Source organism: Corylus avellana, chromosome 2 (genome assembly GCF_965113065.1).
Source record: "Corylus avellana chromosome 2, dhCorAvel1.hap1.2, whole genome shotgun sequence".
Lineage (NCBI taxonomy): Eukaryota > Viridiplantae > Streptophyta > Magnoliopsida > Fagales > Betulaceae > Corylus > Corylus avellana.
The window spans coordinates 17,474,282-17,492,957 of NC_142491.1; the positions used below are offsets into that span (position 1 = coordinate 17,474,282).

Below are 18,676 nucleotides of genomic sequence, written 5' to 3' on the forward strand. Positions count from 1 at the left end.
TCCAAAACGTTTTTTTTTTTTTTAAATGAAAATCAATGACATTTTGGTCATTTTTTTTGTATTTTTAACTGTTAAAATTAACGGAATGGTTCTAATTGGGAATAATTGAAAGTTTAGGAGTAAAAAATAAGAGATTTGAAAGTTTAGGGGGGTTTGTAAAATTGGATGGAAGTTCAGGTGGCCAAAGTGAAGTTTTCCCTAAAAATTATTATGATTATTTTATATAATTTATCGTTGAAGTTACCTTTCATCTAAATCTCCATGGCTTTCTAGGAAGCTTGTTTAGATGTTTCATAAGAGTATTCATAATCCCGATTGTTATATACATTACCAGTATGCGCCGCGGGAAGAGTTTTCTCGGGCAGTATTCACATCACTCCTTTCCTTAATGATCTCATTCGCGTTTTTTGAGATCTATCCGGTTGGGATTTTTAGTAAGCTTGTATTTGATTTTTTCTTTTCTGTTATATCTTTAATCTCTTTGTTTGAATGAAGGAAGGCTTGTTACCAAAAAAAAAAAAAAAAATTCATATACCAATGACTATATGATTAACTTCAACTTCGATGGTGGGGATGTCATTAAGTGCATACTTAGCACTATCGACGGTGTAAAGACCTTTAGCAACGACGACAAATATATATATATATTTCCGTTTCTTTTTTCTCAGTCTCTATATTTCGTTATCTCTTTTTCTATTTCTCTTTCTATTTTCTCTCTGATTCTTCTAGTACAGTTTTTCTGCAAGTGCAAACGAAATTTTTTTTTCTCTATGCCGACTCCCTTCTTCTCTCTACCGTTTCTCAGTTTTTTTTTTTTTTTTTTTTTTTTTTTTTTTTTTTTAAATTCTGCCTTTTTATTTCTTTTGATTCTTAGTACCGTTTCTCTTTGATTTTCTTCTCTCAATTTCTCTTTATTTTTTTATTTATTTTTTTTATTTATGTACCTTTTATTTTAATTCTGTTTCTCCATATCTCTTTTTTCTCATTTTTTTTTTGTTTGACGGAGAAACAAAATCTGCAAGGTTTTATAAAATACAAATATATTTTAATCTGTTTTTTGATTTCTTTTGATTCTCTGTACATTCTCCAACTATATTTTTTTTATTTCAAGATTGAGTTTGATTATGTTTTCTCCAACTATATTTTTTTTATATAAATAATTTTGTAGCATAATTGCAAAAAAAAAAAAAGAAAAAAAGAAAAAAAAAAGGCCACATACCTGACATAATTAAAAACAAGAAAGAAAAAGAAATTATAGTAAAGTTGTTTATGTTTAAAAAAAAAGAAAAGAAAAGAATGAAAGTCCTTAATAATATAAATTGTATTTGTATTATTAGGGTATTTTAGCGAAATTTGATCACAATATGATTCCATTCACCAACATATTACATTATACCAAACGAAGGAATATGATTAGCTGGTCTATTCCAGCTTTACAACCAAACAAAGGAATATGAATACCTAATTTATTCCACACTCTTCTATTCCAAGTAGTAGCTAATCATTTTCCAATGGACTAGACATTCCGCAAACCAAACGAAGCATTAGAGTTGGCTAAATCCTTGAGTGATTTTACTTTTTAAGACTTCTCATACTTGTGATTTTTTAAGTTTGGCTGCCTCAGAAAGGTTTTACTTTTAAAGAATTCTCTTCATAACCAAATATATGTGTCTCTTGATTTACAACATTTTTTTATTATATATATTTGGTGTTGTTGCATGCTTAAGATTTTTAATTCTGTTTATTGTTGGTAAATACCTATTCAACCTCCATCTAGATGTAGATCGGAGACAATTAGATTTTTCAAATATATTTCAAACTTTCCTTCTCAAAATTCTTTCGATCTATGGAAAATCAAGGCCACTGGGAGGCTACTTCTATTCTGCCAGAAATTACGATCACACAGAAATAAAAGTTTGACTCAAGTTGATATTGACACTTAAGTGTTGGAAATACACAATTACAACAAAAAGAGCTCAGCGTTTTCCAATTGTTATCTGTAAGGAATGGCCAGCATCTTTTGGAGGTGATCTTTGTCACAAAAAAAGTCCCAAGTCTTTTTTGTCTGCGTTCCTTGGGAAGCCTCAAAAGTCCAAGGCAAGCCCATCAGAGAGCTCATCTATCTCCAAAATGGGATGTGGCTCACAATTCTTATGAATATGCTTTCTGTAGCTGTCATTTGTATTCTTTTCTTAAATTCTTGTTTGTTGCTCCTTCCCCTTCTTTCTGTATTGCTTAGAAAAAAAAGGGACCAAGTTTTCTTCTAGCATTTTTCTGTAATTATTAACTGCGTTACAACAAGTTATACAGAGGGATATATGAGTAGCATGACGAGGAAGCCATGGCTCTTATTTGCTCTGCTTCTAATCATGTCTTATTACAGAGCATGCTTCTCCACAGCTGGTGATACCCTTTCACCAGGTCACTCTCTTTCAGAGAGCGACACCATAGTATCTAAAGGTAGCAAATTTGAGCTCGGTTTCTTCAAACCAGGGACTTCATCAAAAATCTACCTAGGCTAAGGGCTATGTTCCCCCTATTTGAAATTTTCCCTTAGTATATACAGTGACTGAGCCAAAAGAAATACTTATAAAAAAAAAAAAAAAAAATTAAAAGAAATAACTGAAACATAATTATCGTCAAAAATAATAAATAATGTAAATAAATAAATAAAAATAATCATCAACACATTAACTAGAAGTATATATTTTGTAAAGTTAAAATATGTAAAGAATGTCTATATATATTCATCAACACATTAACTTAAAAGAACGTACAATTCAAATATTAAAGTTTAGAAGTATAATTTGATTACTTAAGATTAAATTGAGAAAATAAATTATTGTGAAAGTTTGAGTGCCTCGATTTCTTTAAAAAAATTTGGGTGGGCAACTCTACATGAAAAAAGTAAAAGACCAATCATATTTTTGATTTGAAGTGGATAAGGTTCGTTCGTGAAGGTAACTTATATAGAAGAAAGCCAAATTAAACTTCTGAAGTCACTGTAGTGGGAGGTGAACGTATCATTTACCGAGGTTACGCCATTTTGTAAGTAGAACAATATGTAACATAATTTTTCAAATGTGAATGTCTTTGGTGTTAGCTAACTCCTTGAGTGGTTTTACTTTTAAAAGAGTTCTTCAAAAATGTTTCCACTTCATCATTAAATTCATGTGTTCATTTAATTTTTTGCTTATTGTGATTATGGTGATTTTATCTATGATAATCGGATTAATTGTGATTATTTGTAACTTAAGGTATAAATTATAATTTCCAATTTACATCTAGCCTATTAATATAGGAGTGACTGACCACCTAAAACAAGTTAAAGGGTGGTTCGACCACCCATTTGACCTTAAGTGCTCCTTTTAGTTGTTTTTTTTTTTTTTCAAAGCCCATCATCAATTTTCATTTAGAATTGATGGAGATGTCAATCCACACAAGGGATACTTGCCACTTTTTAAAAAATTAAGAAATTTTCTATTTTAGTTTTCCTCTCTCAGTATATGAGGCATGATAGTAGGAGGGACATAGTGTCCTTTTCTCAGTTTCGTCATAAGAATAATTGTTAGTTCTTGGGGGGAATAGAATTTTAAAGGGTAAAGTCCTCTTAACCCTCTCAAACTACCAATCCAATGTCAATCTCCCCCTTAACTATTAATTATACAATTTACCCCTCAAACTACTAAAACAATGACAATGTGCCTCAATGCTAGAAAAATGACAAAATTACCCCTATAATTCTCTAGATCTAGCACCTGGTGTGTTCTCCTTGGGGTTAAACCCAAATGGAAGCAATCAATTTTTCTTAGAGTGGAACAAATCCCAAATTTATTGGAGTTCTGATGTTTGGAATGAAACATCTTTCAGCGTAGTTCATGACAAGAGCTTTATCTTCAACTACACTTTTGTGTCAAGTGAATATGAAAGTGAGAGATATTTTACTTACTCTCTTTATAATCCTTCTAATCTTGCTAAATATAGGGTTGACCAAATGGGACAAATCAAGGCACATGTGTGGCAGTCTGGCGTCTCCATTTGGACTACACTTCGTTCTGCACCGACGAATTATTCTGTAGTGTATGCTTTGTGTGGTGCATTTGGGGTGGTACAATACCTTGACAATTTACTATTATTTAATTTCAATATTGAACTTTATGTGATCAATGATGGAAGTAATACTGACAGTAATTTGAAGAAAAGAGAGAAGGACTCTGAGTTACCATTATTCAGTTACGAGAGTGTCTTAGCTGCAACTAATAATTTTTAAGCTGTGAATAAGCTTGGAGAAGGAGGGTTTGGACTTTTTTATAAAGTACGTTACCTTTTCCTAATGTATGTGCTTTGAAAACTATTAAGAAAATTGCCTTAATGCATGGTAAACCTTCATGAAAGTTTAAAGAGCTTATGGTTCTTTTTCATAGGGAAAATTACTTAGAGGGCAGGAAATTGAAGTGAAGATGCTTTCAAAAAGATCTGGACAGGGAATTGAAGAGTTTAGAAATGAGACAATACTAATTGCAAAACTCCAGCATAGAAATCTTGTTAGACTCTTAGATTGTTATATCGAGCAAGATGAAAAGATATTAATATATATATGAGCACATGTCCAATAAAAGTTTGGACTTCTACCTTTTTAGTGAGTGCATGTTTATGCGTATATATTTTTCTCTCAATACGTTTCTAGGTTCTTAAGCACTAATTTCCTTGATTGTACTCTTTAAATAGATCCAACCAAGAAAAAGATGTTAGGTTGGGAGACACGCATATGCATTATTGAAGGGATCGCTCAAGTGCTTCTATATCTTCATCAATATTCAAGGTTATGAATGATACATAAAGATTTAAAACCAAGTAACATTCTCCAGGATAGTGAAATGAATCCAAAAATATTAGATTTTGGCATGGCTCGAATAGTTGGCGGCGATGAAACACAAGCAAACACAAAACGAATTGTTGGACCTTAGTAAGTAAGCAACCTGTTTTAAATATGATATTTGCAATTGCCAATTAAATTCTTCTAGCAAGCTACTAAAAGAGTGATGTACTAAATTTTGGAATCCAGTGGGTACATGTCTCCTAAATATACTTTCAAGGGTCTATACTTAATAAAATCTGATGTGTTTAGCTTTGGAGTATTGCTACTAGAGATTGTGAGTGGCTGGAAGAATACTGACTTCTCTAACAGTGATTCACTCAATTTTCTTAGTTATGTGAGTAGCTTTTTATACCCTTTCAATTTCTTTATGTTTTACCTTAGTCTTACAAATTGAAATGCATCTTATTTAAGCAAATATTTTCTAACAAAAACAGGTTTGGGAGTTGTGGAGGAATGGTCAAAGTTTGGAGTTGACGGATTGAACAACAGGAAATCCTTCCTCTACTTCTATTCTATCAAGATTCATTAACATCGGGCTTCTTTGTGTACAAGAAAGCTCCATTGATCGACCTACCATGGTTGATGTAGTCTCATTTATTAGCAATGAATATGCACCTCTACCTATACCAAAGCCTCTAGCTTTTAGCATAGACCGAAATACAATAGTTGCCAATGTAGAGAATTGCTCTAGAAACAATATGATTGTTTCAATAGTGGAAGCCCGATAGCTTTAAAATTCAAATTTACCCTTAAGTTCAAATTTTAAAATTTCAAATTTATCCTTAATTTCAAATTTTAAAATTTCAAATTTACCCTTAATTTCAAATTTTAAAACTCTCAATTTACCATGGGTCACCTTGTGACCATTTTGTTTCAATTTTTTTTTTTTTTAAGGAAAATCAAAGGTAATTTTTCTTTTTTGGTGTTTTTGTTAGGGTTTAACAAAAGGAATTGATGGAGGAGGGTAAATTACATCAAATTGAAAAGTTTGAGAGGTGAAATTGAGAGTTTTTGAAATTTGGGGGGTTTTCTCAAAATGTGCAATAGTTCAGGGGTCCTTTGTGAAGTTTTTCTTTTTTTTTTTATTTTATTTATTTATTTATTTATTTTTTTAATTTTATGAGCAAATATACAAGGGAAACTTGGAAAAAGTTACAAATGGGGTCTTGTTCGCTGTTAATCCTAATGGAAGAGAGAATTGAAGAAATATTGGGAAGAGAAATGATACAATTCATTTTTTTTTTTTTTTCAATCACCTTTTAATCATTTCCATAGTGAATGGATGAATCCACTATTAAATTTGTATGTGGTCCACATGAGTTTACAAATCTAATTGATGAATCTATATTAAGAATGCTTTCAAACACAATGTTAAAAGGGGTTTACTTCGCAAATCACAAAATTGGCCCTACAAGAGACTTTTGCTGCGGATTGCCTGGATTGTGGTTAATGAGTGGTGAAAGGTTAATCTTGCCCTTGCGAAATGATTGTACTCATAGCTATATGAAGGGCAATCTTTGACTTCTTAAATTTGCATGATGGGAGTGCTAAAGCAGAGGTGTGAATGACTAACTCCTATTATAAGGAAAAAAAAAAAAAAATCTTAATTTAGAAGTGTTAATTTCCTCTCATTTTTTAGAAAGATGCGGCCAAAAAGACATCTAATTAAGCTCTAATTTTTTTGCTACCATATTCACCACTCTGCCATCCCAAACGATGTGGGACATTTCTTCGCGGTGTGGTAGGACCCAGCCACTAGTGATCATGTTTAAAGACTTAAAAACACGATTTTTTCTCTAGCAATTAACTCCACCGAAGAATTTTTCTAGTATTATTTTTGAAGTTAATTATTTTTTATTTTTTTCCTAATTGAAAAGCTTTGAAAATTTTTAAGAATACTAACTTTAAAGCACAACTGACGAAGATGGATGCCCAAGTTTGGAATGCAACACGCTAAATGGAGGCTTACACCAAACAATGCCGTATGAATTCTAGCTTTGTTGATAGAAACTATATTGATGCGATGGGGCAACCAAGCTTATTTCATCGTATACAGAACTCTATTTATTGAAAAAGAGTTTGAATATTATATGTCTCTTATATTTTTACATTAACAATAAAATTAATATATACAAACTATATTGTAACTCTTGAATTCTTGTAACTTCTGTGTCCTTATAAAAAAAAGAAGAATAAATTTTGGAAATGGTGCAAACTTTTCAATTTATCTTTAGATTAATCTTAATTAAAAAAAAAATCAAAATTAATTAAGCATGTCACATTAGCTAAACCATACTGAAAAAATGATGAGAAAATGCAAAATAACATTTTTATATGGACAGAAATTTCCTCCAAACCAGTTTGGAGGAAATTTCTTTCAACCTACTTGGATACTTTAATAAATACAAGTGTCATCTCTCACATGTAAGTGATGTCACTTATTGAGGTAGAAAATGATATTTTCAATTTCAAATGAAATAGAGAGTATTCATTTACTTGATTTAGGAGGGCAATATTGTCATTATCTTTTTAAGGGCAAATTTTTTGGACAAGTTTACCCTCCTAAATGTACTAAATGGATACACAATTTCAAATGAAATTGAGATGATCCGTTTCCGAGATTTTGGAGGAAATTTCCTCCAAATTTACATCAATCTACATCAACTAGTCTAAGAAAAAGGCTTTCCCAAACAAAGCCGTTCGTGTTTGAATAACTTGTTTCCTTCTTTCTTCACTACATAACATTTATAGTTTCTGATGAGTTTAACTCGGTATATATAGTAGTTGACTTGGAAATTGGATATGGAAGACTTGTAATGCAGGCTGAGATTAGAGCAAGTGGAGAGTACATTTATGGTTTATTTTGATGATGAATAAAACCAAAACGAAAAAGATGTCCAACCACCCATGAAATTGCGTCTCTAGCTAATTCTGGAGTGAACATTGAATAAAGGTGATCAAAGAAGATTAGACCATATTGTGGTGATAATTGTATAATTCTCATAATAAAACAAATATCGTGGCATATGGTCCACAATCTTTGGAAATATAAAGATAATAAGAATATATATAAAGTTAAGTCCGTAATCAAGCAAAATAGAAAAGAAGAAAAATATAAAGGTATATAACTGGTGCAGTGACCAAGTTTTTTGGTGTTCGTGCCAAAAATTTATGAAGTTGCGTAATTCATTTGATGCTAGGAGTACTAACTCTTTTACTAACAGATGCTTACTAAACTGATGTGTAGTTTATTCATTAGAGAAAAATAAACAAATTAATTAAGATAAATGTAACGAATATTAATGAATAAGTTACACATCAATTTAGCAAGCCTCTATTAGTAAAAGAGTTAATATCCCTAGTATTTCTCTTCTTTTTAATTTTTGTTTACCTGTAGTGATGTGGTTGTTTTGGAGCTTTTTGTTGGGTTGCCTAGCAATTTGTTGTTTTTTGTTGTAATTTCTTAGTTGATGTACTTTATTAAAAAAAATAAAAAATAAAAATAAAAATTAAAATAATAATAAAAAAAAAAAAACCAATCCAAAGGAAAAATGAGCTAATAGTAAGGAATGCCCAGCATCTTTTGGATGTGATCTTTGTCGCAACAAAAGTCCCAAGACTTTTTTGTCTGCGTTCCTTGGGAAGCCTCAAAAGTCCAAAGGCAAGCCAATCAGAGAGCTCATCTAGCTCCAAAATGGGATGTGGCTCACAATTCTTATGAATATGCTTTCTGTAGCTCTCATTTGTATTCTTTTCTTAAATTCTTGTTTGTTGCTCCTTCCCCTTCTTTCTGTATTGCTTAGAAAAAAAAGGGACCAAGTTTTCTTCTAGCATTTTTCTGTAATTATTAACTGCGTTACAGCAAGTTATACAGAGGGATATATGAGTAGCATGTCGAGGAAGCCATGGCTCTTATTTGCTCTGCTTCTAATCATGTCTTATTACAGAGCATGCTTCTCCATAGTTGGTGATACACTTTCACCAGGTCACTCTCTTTCTCATTCAAAGAGAGAGACAATAGTATCTAAAGGTAGCAAATTTGAGCTGGGTTTCTTCAAACCAGGCACTTCATCAAAAATCTACCTGGGCATATGGTATAAAAGGTTTCATGAGGAAATTGTTTGGGTAGCAAACAGAGAAAACTCTTTGTCTGACCCATCTTCCTCAAGACTTTACCTTTCAGAAAATGGCAATCTACTTCTTTTTGAAGGTTCCTCCGAGATCCCAGTTTGGTCAACAAATTTCACATTTCCCCAGTCAAATATAACTGAAGCAGTACTTGGTGATGATGGAAATTTTGTTTTGAGAGGTAGATCGAACACGTCTTCTATATTTTGGGAGAGTTTCGACCATCCAACCGATACATTGCTGCCAGGTGCGAAGCTTGGGATCAAGAAGGTCATTTCTTGGAAAAATTCAGAAGATCCAGCACCTGGTGTGTTCTCCTTGGGGTTAAACCCAAATGGAAGCAGTCAGTTTTTCTTAGAGTGGAACAGATCCCAAATCTATTGGAGTTCGGAAATTTGGGATGGAATGTCTCCCAGCAAATTTTCTGAAATGAGCCCTCTATTCAACTACACTTTTGTGTCAAGTAAAAATGAAAGTGAGAGATATTTTTCTTACTCTCTTCGTAATCCTTCTTCTACCTTTGCTAGATATCGAATTTACCAAACAGGACAGGCTAGGTCACTGGTGTGGCTGTCTGGCGTTTCCATTTGGAGTATATTTGGGTCTGCACCGACGAACCTATCTGATGTCTATGCTGTGTGTGGTGCATTTGGCGTGGTACAATACCCTGACAATTTCTCAAACCCTTGTGAGTGTCTAAAAGGTTTCAAACCATTTTCGATGGAAGAGACCAGACTAAATGATTGGTCAGGCGGCTGTGTGAGGAAATCTCCTTTGCAATGTGAGAATAATACGTATGCTAATGGCAAAAAAGATTGGTTCATGAAAATATCAATCATGCGATTGCCTGTTTATTCGAAAGCATATTTGGCCGAGAATGCTAGCAGATGTGAATTGGGTTGCATGAAAAATTGTTCTTGCGCAGCTTATGCTTATAATAGGAGTGGGTGTATGATTTGGGAAGGACCTCTTTTAAACTTACTGCAACTCCCAAATGGTGGCAAGATTGGACAAGATATCTATCTCAGAGTTTCTGCTCATGAGTATCCAGATCAACATACCAAAGGTAGGATGAGTGAAATGAGAAGTATGGTTGAGCTAATACTTAATTATATATATGTGTTATCTTTTGTTTTGAAGTAGTACTTAATTATCTATATATTATGGTTGAGCTAATAGTGATTATTGTCATCAGAATCAGGCCAAAAATGGAGAGTGTGGGTAGCTGTGCTGATCCCTGCAGCAGGGCTTATCTTATGCCTCTCAATTTTCTTTTCATGCAAACACAAAGGTAAGTGCATGTAAATGTTCTAACCGTACATAGAAATCACTTTAAAAAAAAATTACAAGGAAGTCTACCTTAATCAGATTAAGATAAGAAAATTGTCCCAAGTCCTTGTTCTTAGGAAAGTCCTTGTTCTAATTAGTGCCATTAGTTGGTGATGGATCCCCACAAGCTTCACCATGTCTTCCGGAAGGAGCTTTGCAGTTATTTGGTCATTTCACTAAAATGGGAATGAATTACAAATTGGTACTTACTTGCGGAAATGAATAAATAAACTTACTTACCTTTAGATACTGGCATTGCTCATTAATTGATTTTCTCTTACCAAACACTACATTTCCATGTATAGTGACCAATTCTTATCAAACAGGACAGAGCCCTTCAAGTAATAATCTACTATTATTTGATTTTGATACTGAACTCCATGCAATCAATGATGGAATGAACACCAAAAATCATATGAAGAAACGAGAGAAGAAGGTTGCTGAGTTACCACTATTCAGTTATAAGAGTGTATTAGCTGCAACAAATAATTTCTCAGCTATGAATAAACTTGGAGAAGGAGGTTTTGGACCTGTCTACAAGGTACGTTACATTTTCCCGATGAATGTGCTTTGAACAATATTAATAAAACCTACATTAATGGTACACCTTCAGTTTAAAGAGTTTATGGTTCTCCTTCTTAGGGAAAATTACTTAGAGGACAAGAAATTGCAGTGAAGATGCTTTCAAAAAGATCTGGACAGGGAATTGAGGAGTTCAGAAATGAGACAATACTAATTGCAAAACTCCAGCATAAAAATCTTGTTAGAATCTTGGGTTGTTGTATCGAGCGAGATGAAAAGATATTAATATATGAGTACATGCCCAATAAAAGTTTGGACTACTACCTTTTTAGTGAGTAAACGTTTATGTATATATATTTGTTTGTGTGTGTATTTTTTCTCATGTGTTTCTAGGTTCTTAAGCACTAATTTCCTTGGTTGTACTATTTAAATAGATCCAACCAAGAAAGAAATGTTAGGTTGGGAGGCACGCATACGCATTATTGAAGGGATCGCTCAAGGGCTTCTTTATCTTCATCAATATTCAAGGTTACGAATCATACATAGAGATCTAAAACCAAGTAACATTCTCCTGGATGGTGAAATGAATCCAAAAATATCAGATTTTGGCTTGGCTCGAATAGTTGGAGGCAATGAAACACAGGCAAACACAAACCGAGTTGTTGGAACTTAGTAAGTATGCAACTTGTTTTACATTTGATATTTTCAATTCCGAGCTAAATTCATTGAGCAAGCTATTGATAGGTTCATTTATTAAATTTTGGTATGTAGTGGCTATATGTCTCCCGAATATGCAATGGATGGTTTGTACTCAATAAAGTCTGATGTGTTTAGCTTTGGAGTATTGGTGTTAGAGATTGTGAGCGGCAGGAAGAACACTAGCTTCTATAACAACGAGTTACTCAATCTTCTTAGATATGTATGCATCCTCTATACTCTCCCAAATTCCGCATGTTTTACAATAATCTTTTCAATTAAAATGCTATTAATTTTTACTTAAATTTTTTCTTATTTGAAATGAAACTAGGCTTGGGAGTTGTGGAGAGATGATCGAAGTTTGGACTTGATGGAACCAACAATAGGATATGCTTCTTTCACTTCTATTATGTTGAGGTTCATTAACATTGGCCTTCTTTGTGTCCAAGAAAGCCCAACTGATCGACCTACCATGTCTGATGTAATCTCAATGATTAGCAATGAACATGCACCTCTACCTACACCTAAGCGACCAGCGATTTTCACAGGAAGAAATATAATGGACACAAATTCAATAGTTGACAGTACAGGAAATTGCTCCAAAAATAGTGTAACTATTTCAGCAATGGAAGCCCGATGATTGATTCCTATGTGAGAGAAAAGAAATGTTGGAGAAGCAATCTTTTCATCCTAATTTGTATGCATGTTGATATGCTACATAATTGTCACTAAATGTTGTCTTAGTTCACTCATTTTAGTTTTGCTGCCAATGATACTATAGATATAATTTTTTTTTTTTTTTTTTTTTTTGAAGGGCTATAGATATAAATGTTGCCAACTAATAGAACTTAAACAAACTCTGATTATCATAGTCTCTCACACGTCATTACATTGGAGACTTCTCCATTCATTTAAATAGTGACATTCTTACATGTCTATTAAATAACAATTAAATACAAGCACATTAATTAAGGCTATTCATTTTCCATAACTATTAGAACATGAAGTGGAATGGACTTCGGTAACATTTAAAATGGACGGAAGTGTAATAGACTTTGGACTTTTGTGTAGTCTTCTTATCCTTTAGTATTTATGTTCTAATACGCCCCCACAAACCCAACGATAAATCACGTTCGTTGTGGTTTGATCTTGAACATCAAAGGGCTGAAAAATGGCTTCTATGGCCTAAATTGAAACCTCATCTTCTATCACCAAAACTTTGACTTCATTGAATCTAGCTGGCATCGGCTATTATGGCTGGAACATGGACATCAATGATTTTGGCCAGCAACAACTACGATGGCAGTAACTTGGACATTGATCAGCTACTTTGGCTGGCAGCGGCTACTATGGCCATAACGTGGACATCGGATACTTTGGCCTAAAATGTGATGATGAGGGTTGCTTCGATGGTGAAACACGTGTTTGATCCGACGGTAGCACCAACTTTAGTGAGTCAGTCACTCATAAAGTAAGAGTTATGGAGAAAAGAGAAAGAGACATCCATTAAGACTGGATTTAGTAATATGTAATGAAGATAAACTAATGGCTAATATGTGGGGTCGACGGGTTTGAGCACAACACCACAAAAGTGAGTAAAAAAAAAAAAAAAACACAGTAGTGTTGTTGGAGAACTTCACCAAGCACTCCAACATGGGCGGTGCTATCACTAAAGAGAAAAACTATAAGATCGAATGGCGCTACCCTATAGCTTTGGTACCATAATAGAACTTAAACAAACTCTGATTATCATTGTCTCTCACACTTCATTACATTGGAGACTTCTCCATTCATTTAAATAGAGACATTCTTACATGTGTATTAAATAACAATTAAATAAAACCACATTAATTAAGGTTATTCATTTTCCGTACGTAACTATTAGAACATGAAGTGGAATGGACTTTGGTCATAACATTTAAAATTAACGGAAGTGTAATAGACTTTGAACTTTTGTCTAGTCTTCTTATCCTTTAGTATTTATGTTCTAATACCAACAACTTCATGTATCTTTAAAAGATCATCGGTTATTGATTTTCTTCCCCTCCCTCAGTGGCTACCTAAAAGGGTTGAAATCTGAAATCTTGGCTTATTTCTTTTCATGTTTATTCTTGTAAGAGACAGAATGTTAACAACTAATTCAAGCATACATCTACTTAATATTTTAAACCCAAATTATGACTAATTCAACTACACATAAAAACTATACTTGTGAACATAAGATTTTGAACCCCATTTTGCCCCAAGCCACTCCTTTGGGAAATTCCACAGTCAAAGAATCTACTGATGAGGTGAGGGATTTTCCTACCCATTTTCACCATTGACCAGCTGCATTAGGAACACTTGATGACTTGACTTTTCAAAACCTCTCAACATTCAATATTTTTTGATGATGAATAAAACAAAAACAAAAAAGATCTCCAATCACCCATGAAATTGCTTCTCTAGCTAATTCTCGAGTGAACATTGAATCAAGGTGATCGACGAAGATTAGACCATATTGTGGTGATAATTGTATAACGCGTCTTTCTCATAATAAAACAAATATTTTGGCATATGGTCCACAATCTCTGGAAATATAACGATAATAAGAAAAATATATATAAAGATAATTCCGCAATTAGGCAAAATAGAAAAGAAGAAAAATAGAAAGATAATGACTCACGACTCGTTTGGCAACGGGTCTTAGAAAAACCTTCTTTTTAAAATAATAATAATAATAATAATAATAAAAATAAAAGGGGAAACTTCACTTTGGCTCCTTAAATTTTCAGCCGATTTTACAAATCCCCCTGAACTTTCAAATCTCTCACTTTGAACCCCTAAACTTTCAATTTCTATCACTTTGGCCAAGGGGGTGGTCCGGCCACCCCCAAAAGCCCAAAAAAAAAAAAGAAAGGAAAAAAAAAAAAAAACCCATTCACAATTTTGGGCCTTTGGGGGTGGGCGGACCACCCCCAAGGGCCTAGGGGTGGTTTCGGTCACCCCCTACGGCTGGTATGGGGGTTGCCGAAACCACCCCCAGGCCCTTGGGGGGTGGTCCAGCCACCTCCAAAAGCCCAAAACCGTGAATGAGGGTTTTTTTTTTTTTTTTTTGTTGGGCTTTTGGGGATAGCCGGACCACCCCCAAGGGCCTGGGGGTGGTTTTGGCCACCCCCATACCGGCCGTAGAGGGTGGCTGAAACCACTCTCAGGCCCTTGGGGCTGGTCCGGCCACCCACAAAACCTTTGATTTTTTTTTTTTTTTTTTTTGACCTTATGGCCTTTTGAGGGTGGCCAGGGTGGTCCGACCACCCCCATACCGGGTAGGCCACCCCATTTTGGCCAGCCACCCCGATTTTTCTTATTTTTCTTCTTCTTCTTCTTCTTTTTTTTTTTTTTTTTTTGGTAATATTTTGCCCCCTTTGTTTTTTTTTAAGAAAAAAAAAAAAACAATTTTAATTCCCAAAACGGTGTCGTTTTGGGCTGGGGGTGGGTGCTATAGTTTTGGTCATTTTCGAAATTTCAAGTGGACTGGATGGGGGTATAATGGGCATAAAAAGTCAAACCGTTTGAGTTTAACGTCGAAAATTAACAGAGGGGTCCAAAGTGAGAGCAAATAAAATTCAAGGGTCCAAAGTGAGAGATTTGAAAGTTGAGGGGTGCTTTGTCAAATTGCCTGGAAGTTCAAGGGGTCAAACTGAAATTTTTCCAAAATAAAATAAATAAAAGAGGGATACATGCGTACGCATTATTGAAGGGATCGTTCAAGAACTTTTTTTATCTTCATCAATATTCAAGGTTACGAATCATTACACAGAGATCTAAAACCGAGTAACATTCTCTTGGATAGTGAAATGAATCCAAAAATATCAGATTTTGGCATGACTCGAATAATTGGACTAGGAGGCGATGAAGCACAAGCAAACACAAAACGAATTGTTGGAACTTAGTAAGTACTATGCAACTCGTTTTACATATGATATTTGCAATTTCCAATTAAATTCTGTTAGCAAGCTACTAAAAGAGTGATGTACCAAATTTTGGAATTCAGTGGGTACATGTTTCCCGAATATGCTATCAAGGGCCAATACTCGATAAAGTCTGATGTGTTTTGCTTTGGAGTATTGGTGCTAGGGATTGTGACTGGCAGGAAGAACACTAGCTTCTTTAACACCGAGTCACTCAATCTTCATAGTTACGTACGTTGCTTTTATGCTCTCCCAAATTCTGTGTGTTTTATGTTAATCTTATAAATTAAAATGCTATTAGTTTTTAATTAAATTTAGTCTAATTTGAAATGAAACGAGGCTTAGGAGTCGTGGAGAGATGATCGAAGTTTGGGCTTGATGGAGCCAACAATAGGATATGCTTCTTTCACTTTTATTTTGTTGAGGTTCATTAATATTGGCCTTATTTGTGTCTAAAAAAGTCCGACTGATCGACCTAGCATGCTTGATGTAATCTCAATGATTAGCAATGAACATGCACCTCTACCAACCTAAGCAACCAACATTTTTCATATGCAGAAATATGGACACAAATTCAATAGTTGATAATGCAGGAAATTGTTCAAAAAATAGTTAAATTATTTATATTAAAAAAATAAAAAAAGAACTATTGTAGAAGTAGAACCATAGTTTTTATCTACACTTTATGCATATTGATGTGCTACATGCTAGTTATTGTTTTTTTGGGGAAACTTCACTTAAAACCCCCTAAACTATCACGCGTTGTGAGAAAATCCCTAAATTTTAAAATCTCTCAATTTCATCTCATGAACTTTCAATTTGATACAATGTATCCCCTCCGTCAATCTTTCAAAGGTTAAAAGTGATATAATGACATTTATACCCCTAATTTTTTTAATTCTAAATTTACCCTTAATTTCAATTTTTTTTTTTTTAAAATAAAGTTATTAAAAAAAAGTGAGCCATGCTGGGTCATCTTGTGACCCTTTTGTTTTCATTTTTTTTTTTTTTTAAAAAAAGGAAAATCGAAGGGTAATTGGGTCTTTTTTGGGGGTTTATGTTAGAGATTAACGAAAACAATTGATGGAGGAGGGTAAATTGCATCAAATTGAAAAGTTTGATGGGTGAAATTGAGAGTTTTTAAAATTCGGAGGGTCTTCTCAAAACGCGCAGTAGTTTAGGGGTCCTTTGTAAAGATTTCTTTTTTTATTTTATTTTATTTTTTTATGAGCAAATATACAAGGAAACATGGAAAAAGTTACAAATGGGATCTTGTTTGCTATTACTCCTAATGGAAGAGAGAATTGGAGAAATATTGGAAGAGAAATGATACAATTCATTTTTTTTTTTCAATCATCTTTTAATCATTTCTATAATGAATGGATGAATCCACTATTGAATTTGTATGAGTTTTACAAATCTAATAAATGAATCTATATTGAAAATGCTTTCAAACACAACGTTAGAAGCGGCTCACTTTATAAGGCATGATAATTGGCCTTTCAAGAGACTTTTGTTCCAGATTGCCTGGATTGTGGTTAATGAGTTGTCAAAGGTTAATCTTGCCCTTGTGAAATGATTTTTTTTTTTTTTTTTTTTTTTTGAGCAAAAGAGTAGGCTGGGGAGACCAATTGTGGCTATCCTACCTGGGCGTGACCATAGTAGCACCTATCCGCTGGGAGCCGCATAGGAAGGGCCTAGACTGTGGGAACCGCATGCGCTCCCTCAAGTCTGACTGAGTCATAGCCTGACTCAGCCCCACGGCTAAAACTAATTATTAGTATGTGGGGATTGACTCAGTCCCACTAGGGCATCAATGAGAATTCAAGGCGGTTAATACTAATTATTAGTATGTGTTGATTCAACATTGCAGAGATTCGAACCCATGCCCTAGTATATGCCCTGACCACTTGAAAATTTTCTTGAGCTATTGAACCACTACCCTTGATGGTGCCCTTGCGAAATGATTGTACTCATAAAGACAAATAGCTATATGAATGGCAATCTTGACTTCTTAAATTTACATGTTGGGAGGGTTAAAGCAGAGGTGTACAATGACTAACTCCTATTCTAAAGGGGGGGAAAAATCTTAATTTAGAAGTGCAAATTTCCTCTCATTTTTAGAAAGATGTGGGACAATCATGAGGACAAAAAGACATCTAATTAAACTCTAATTTTTTTGCTACCATATTCACCACTCAGCCATCCCAAACGATGTGGGACATTTCTTTGTCGTGTGGTAGGACCCAGCCACTAGTGATCATATTTAGGAGAGTACTTAGCATTGTCCTATTTTTTATGTTAATTTTTTACTTTTTTTTCTTTCTTCTCTAATTGAAAATTGAAAGTTTTTAAGAATACTAACTTTAAACCATAACTGACGAAGATGGATGTCCAAGTTTGGAATGCCACACGCTAAATGGAGCCTTACACCAAACAATACCATATGAATTCTAGCTTTGTTGATAGAAACTAAATTGGTGCGATGGGATAACTAAGCTTATTTGATCGTATACAAAACTCTATTTATAAAAAAAGAGTTTGAACATTATATGTCTCTTCTATTTTTACATTAACAACAATAAAATTAATTTATACAAACTATCTTGTAACTCTTGAATTCTCGTAACTTCTGTATCCTTATAAAAAAAGAAGAATAAATTTTGGAAAAAGTGCAAACTTTTCAATTCGTCTTTAGATTAATCTGAATTAAAAAAAAATAAAATAAAATAAAATAAAAATTAATTGAGCATGCTACATTAGCCGACCAAGCTGAAAAAATGGTGAGAAAATGCAAAATAACAATTTTATATGACAGAATTTCCTCCAAACCAGTTTGGAGTAAATTTCATTCAACCTACTTGGCTACTTCAACAGGTGACAAGTGTCATCTCTCACATAATTTTTTAATATTTTCAAGAGTCATTTCTTGTCATTCTACTAACCTATGGACCTAAACATTAATTTTTGAAAAACCCAAAGATGTGAAATGACAAATGTGACTGATGTCACTTATTGAAATAAGTTGGAGAAAATTTTTCTATCCTTTTTATATTTAGGCTCCGTTTGATTCGGTGTAAAATATTTTCTTTTGTAAAATATTTTCAGGGAAGTCATTTTACAAGAAAATATTTTACGATGAAAACATTTTTTGGCGTTTGGTACGCGCACG

The 18,676-nt window shown here is 33.6% G+C and overlaps 1 protein-coding gene and 1 pseudogene across 2 annotated transcripts; both read left to right on the forward strand.

Annotated features, from left to right (window-relative positions):
• The first annotated feature begins 3,994 nt into the window (after nt 1–3,994).
• On the forward strand, nt 3,995–6,999 carry LOC132170509 (G-type lectin S-receptor-like serine/threonine-protein kinase B120; annotated as a pseudogene). The gene is made up of 5 exons (XR_015911313.1): nt 3,995–4,315; nt 4,425–4,639; nt 4,729–4,966; nt 5,066–5,213; nt 5,314–6,999. The product of XR_015911313.1 is annotated as a G-type lectin S-receptor-like serine/threonine-protein kinase B120 (transcript).
• A 1,415-nt stretch (nt 7,000–8,414) lies between these two features.
• Nucleotides 8,415–12,316, forward strand: LOC132168075 (receptor-like serine/threonine-protein kinase SD1-6). The gene is made up of 7 exons (XM_059579149.2): nt 8,415–10,073; nt 10,203–10,298; nt 10,663–10,877; nt 10,979–11,189; nt 11,293–11,530; nt 11,630–11,777; nt 11,886–12,316. The coding sequence occupies exons 1-7, from the start codon at nt 8,762–8,764 to the stop codon at nt 12,192–12,194; spliced, it is 2,529 nt and encodes an 842-aa protein (XP_059435132.2). The 5' UTR covers nt 8,415–8,761; the 3' UTR covers nt 12,195–12,316.
• Nucleotides 12,317–18,676: the final 6,360 nt, after the last annotated feature.

Bases quoted from the DNA above. Each gene is read 5' to 3' on its own strand.
- LOC132168075 (XM_059579149.2), top strand. From the start codon at position 8,762: ATGAGTAGCATGTCGAGGAAGCCATGGCTCTTATTTGCTCTGCTTCTA. The intron at 10,878-10,978 runs GTACGTTACATT...TCTCCTTCTTAG, and splicing joins GTTTTGGACCTGTCTACAAG to GGAAAATTACTTAGAGGACA. The intron at 11,778-11,885 runs GTATGCATCCTC...AAATGAAACTAG, and splicing joins TACTCAATCTTCTTAGATAT to GCTTGGGAGTTGTGGAGAGA.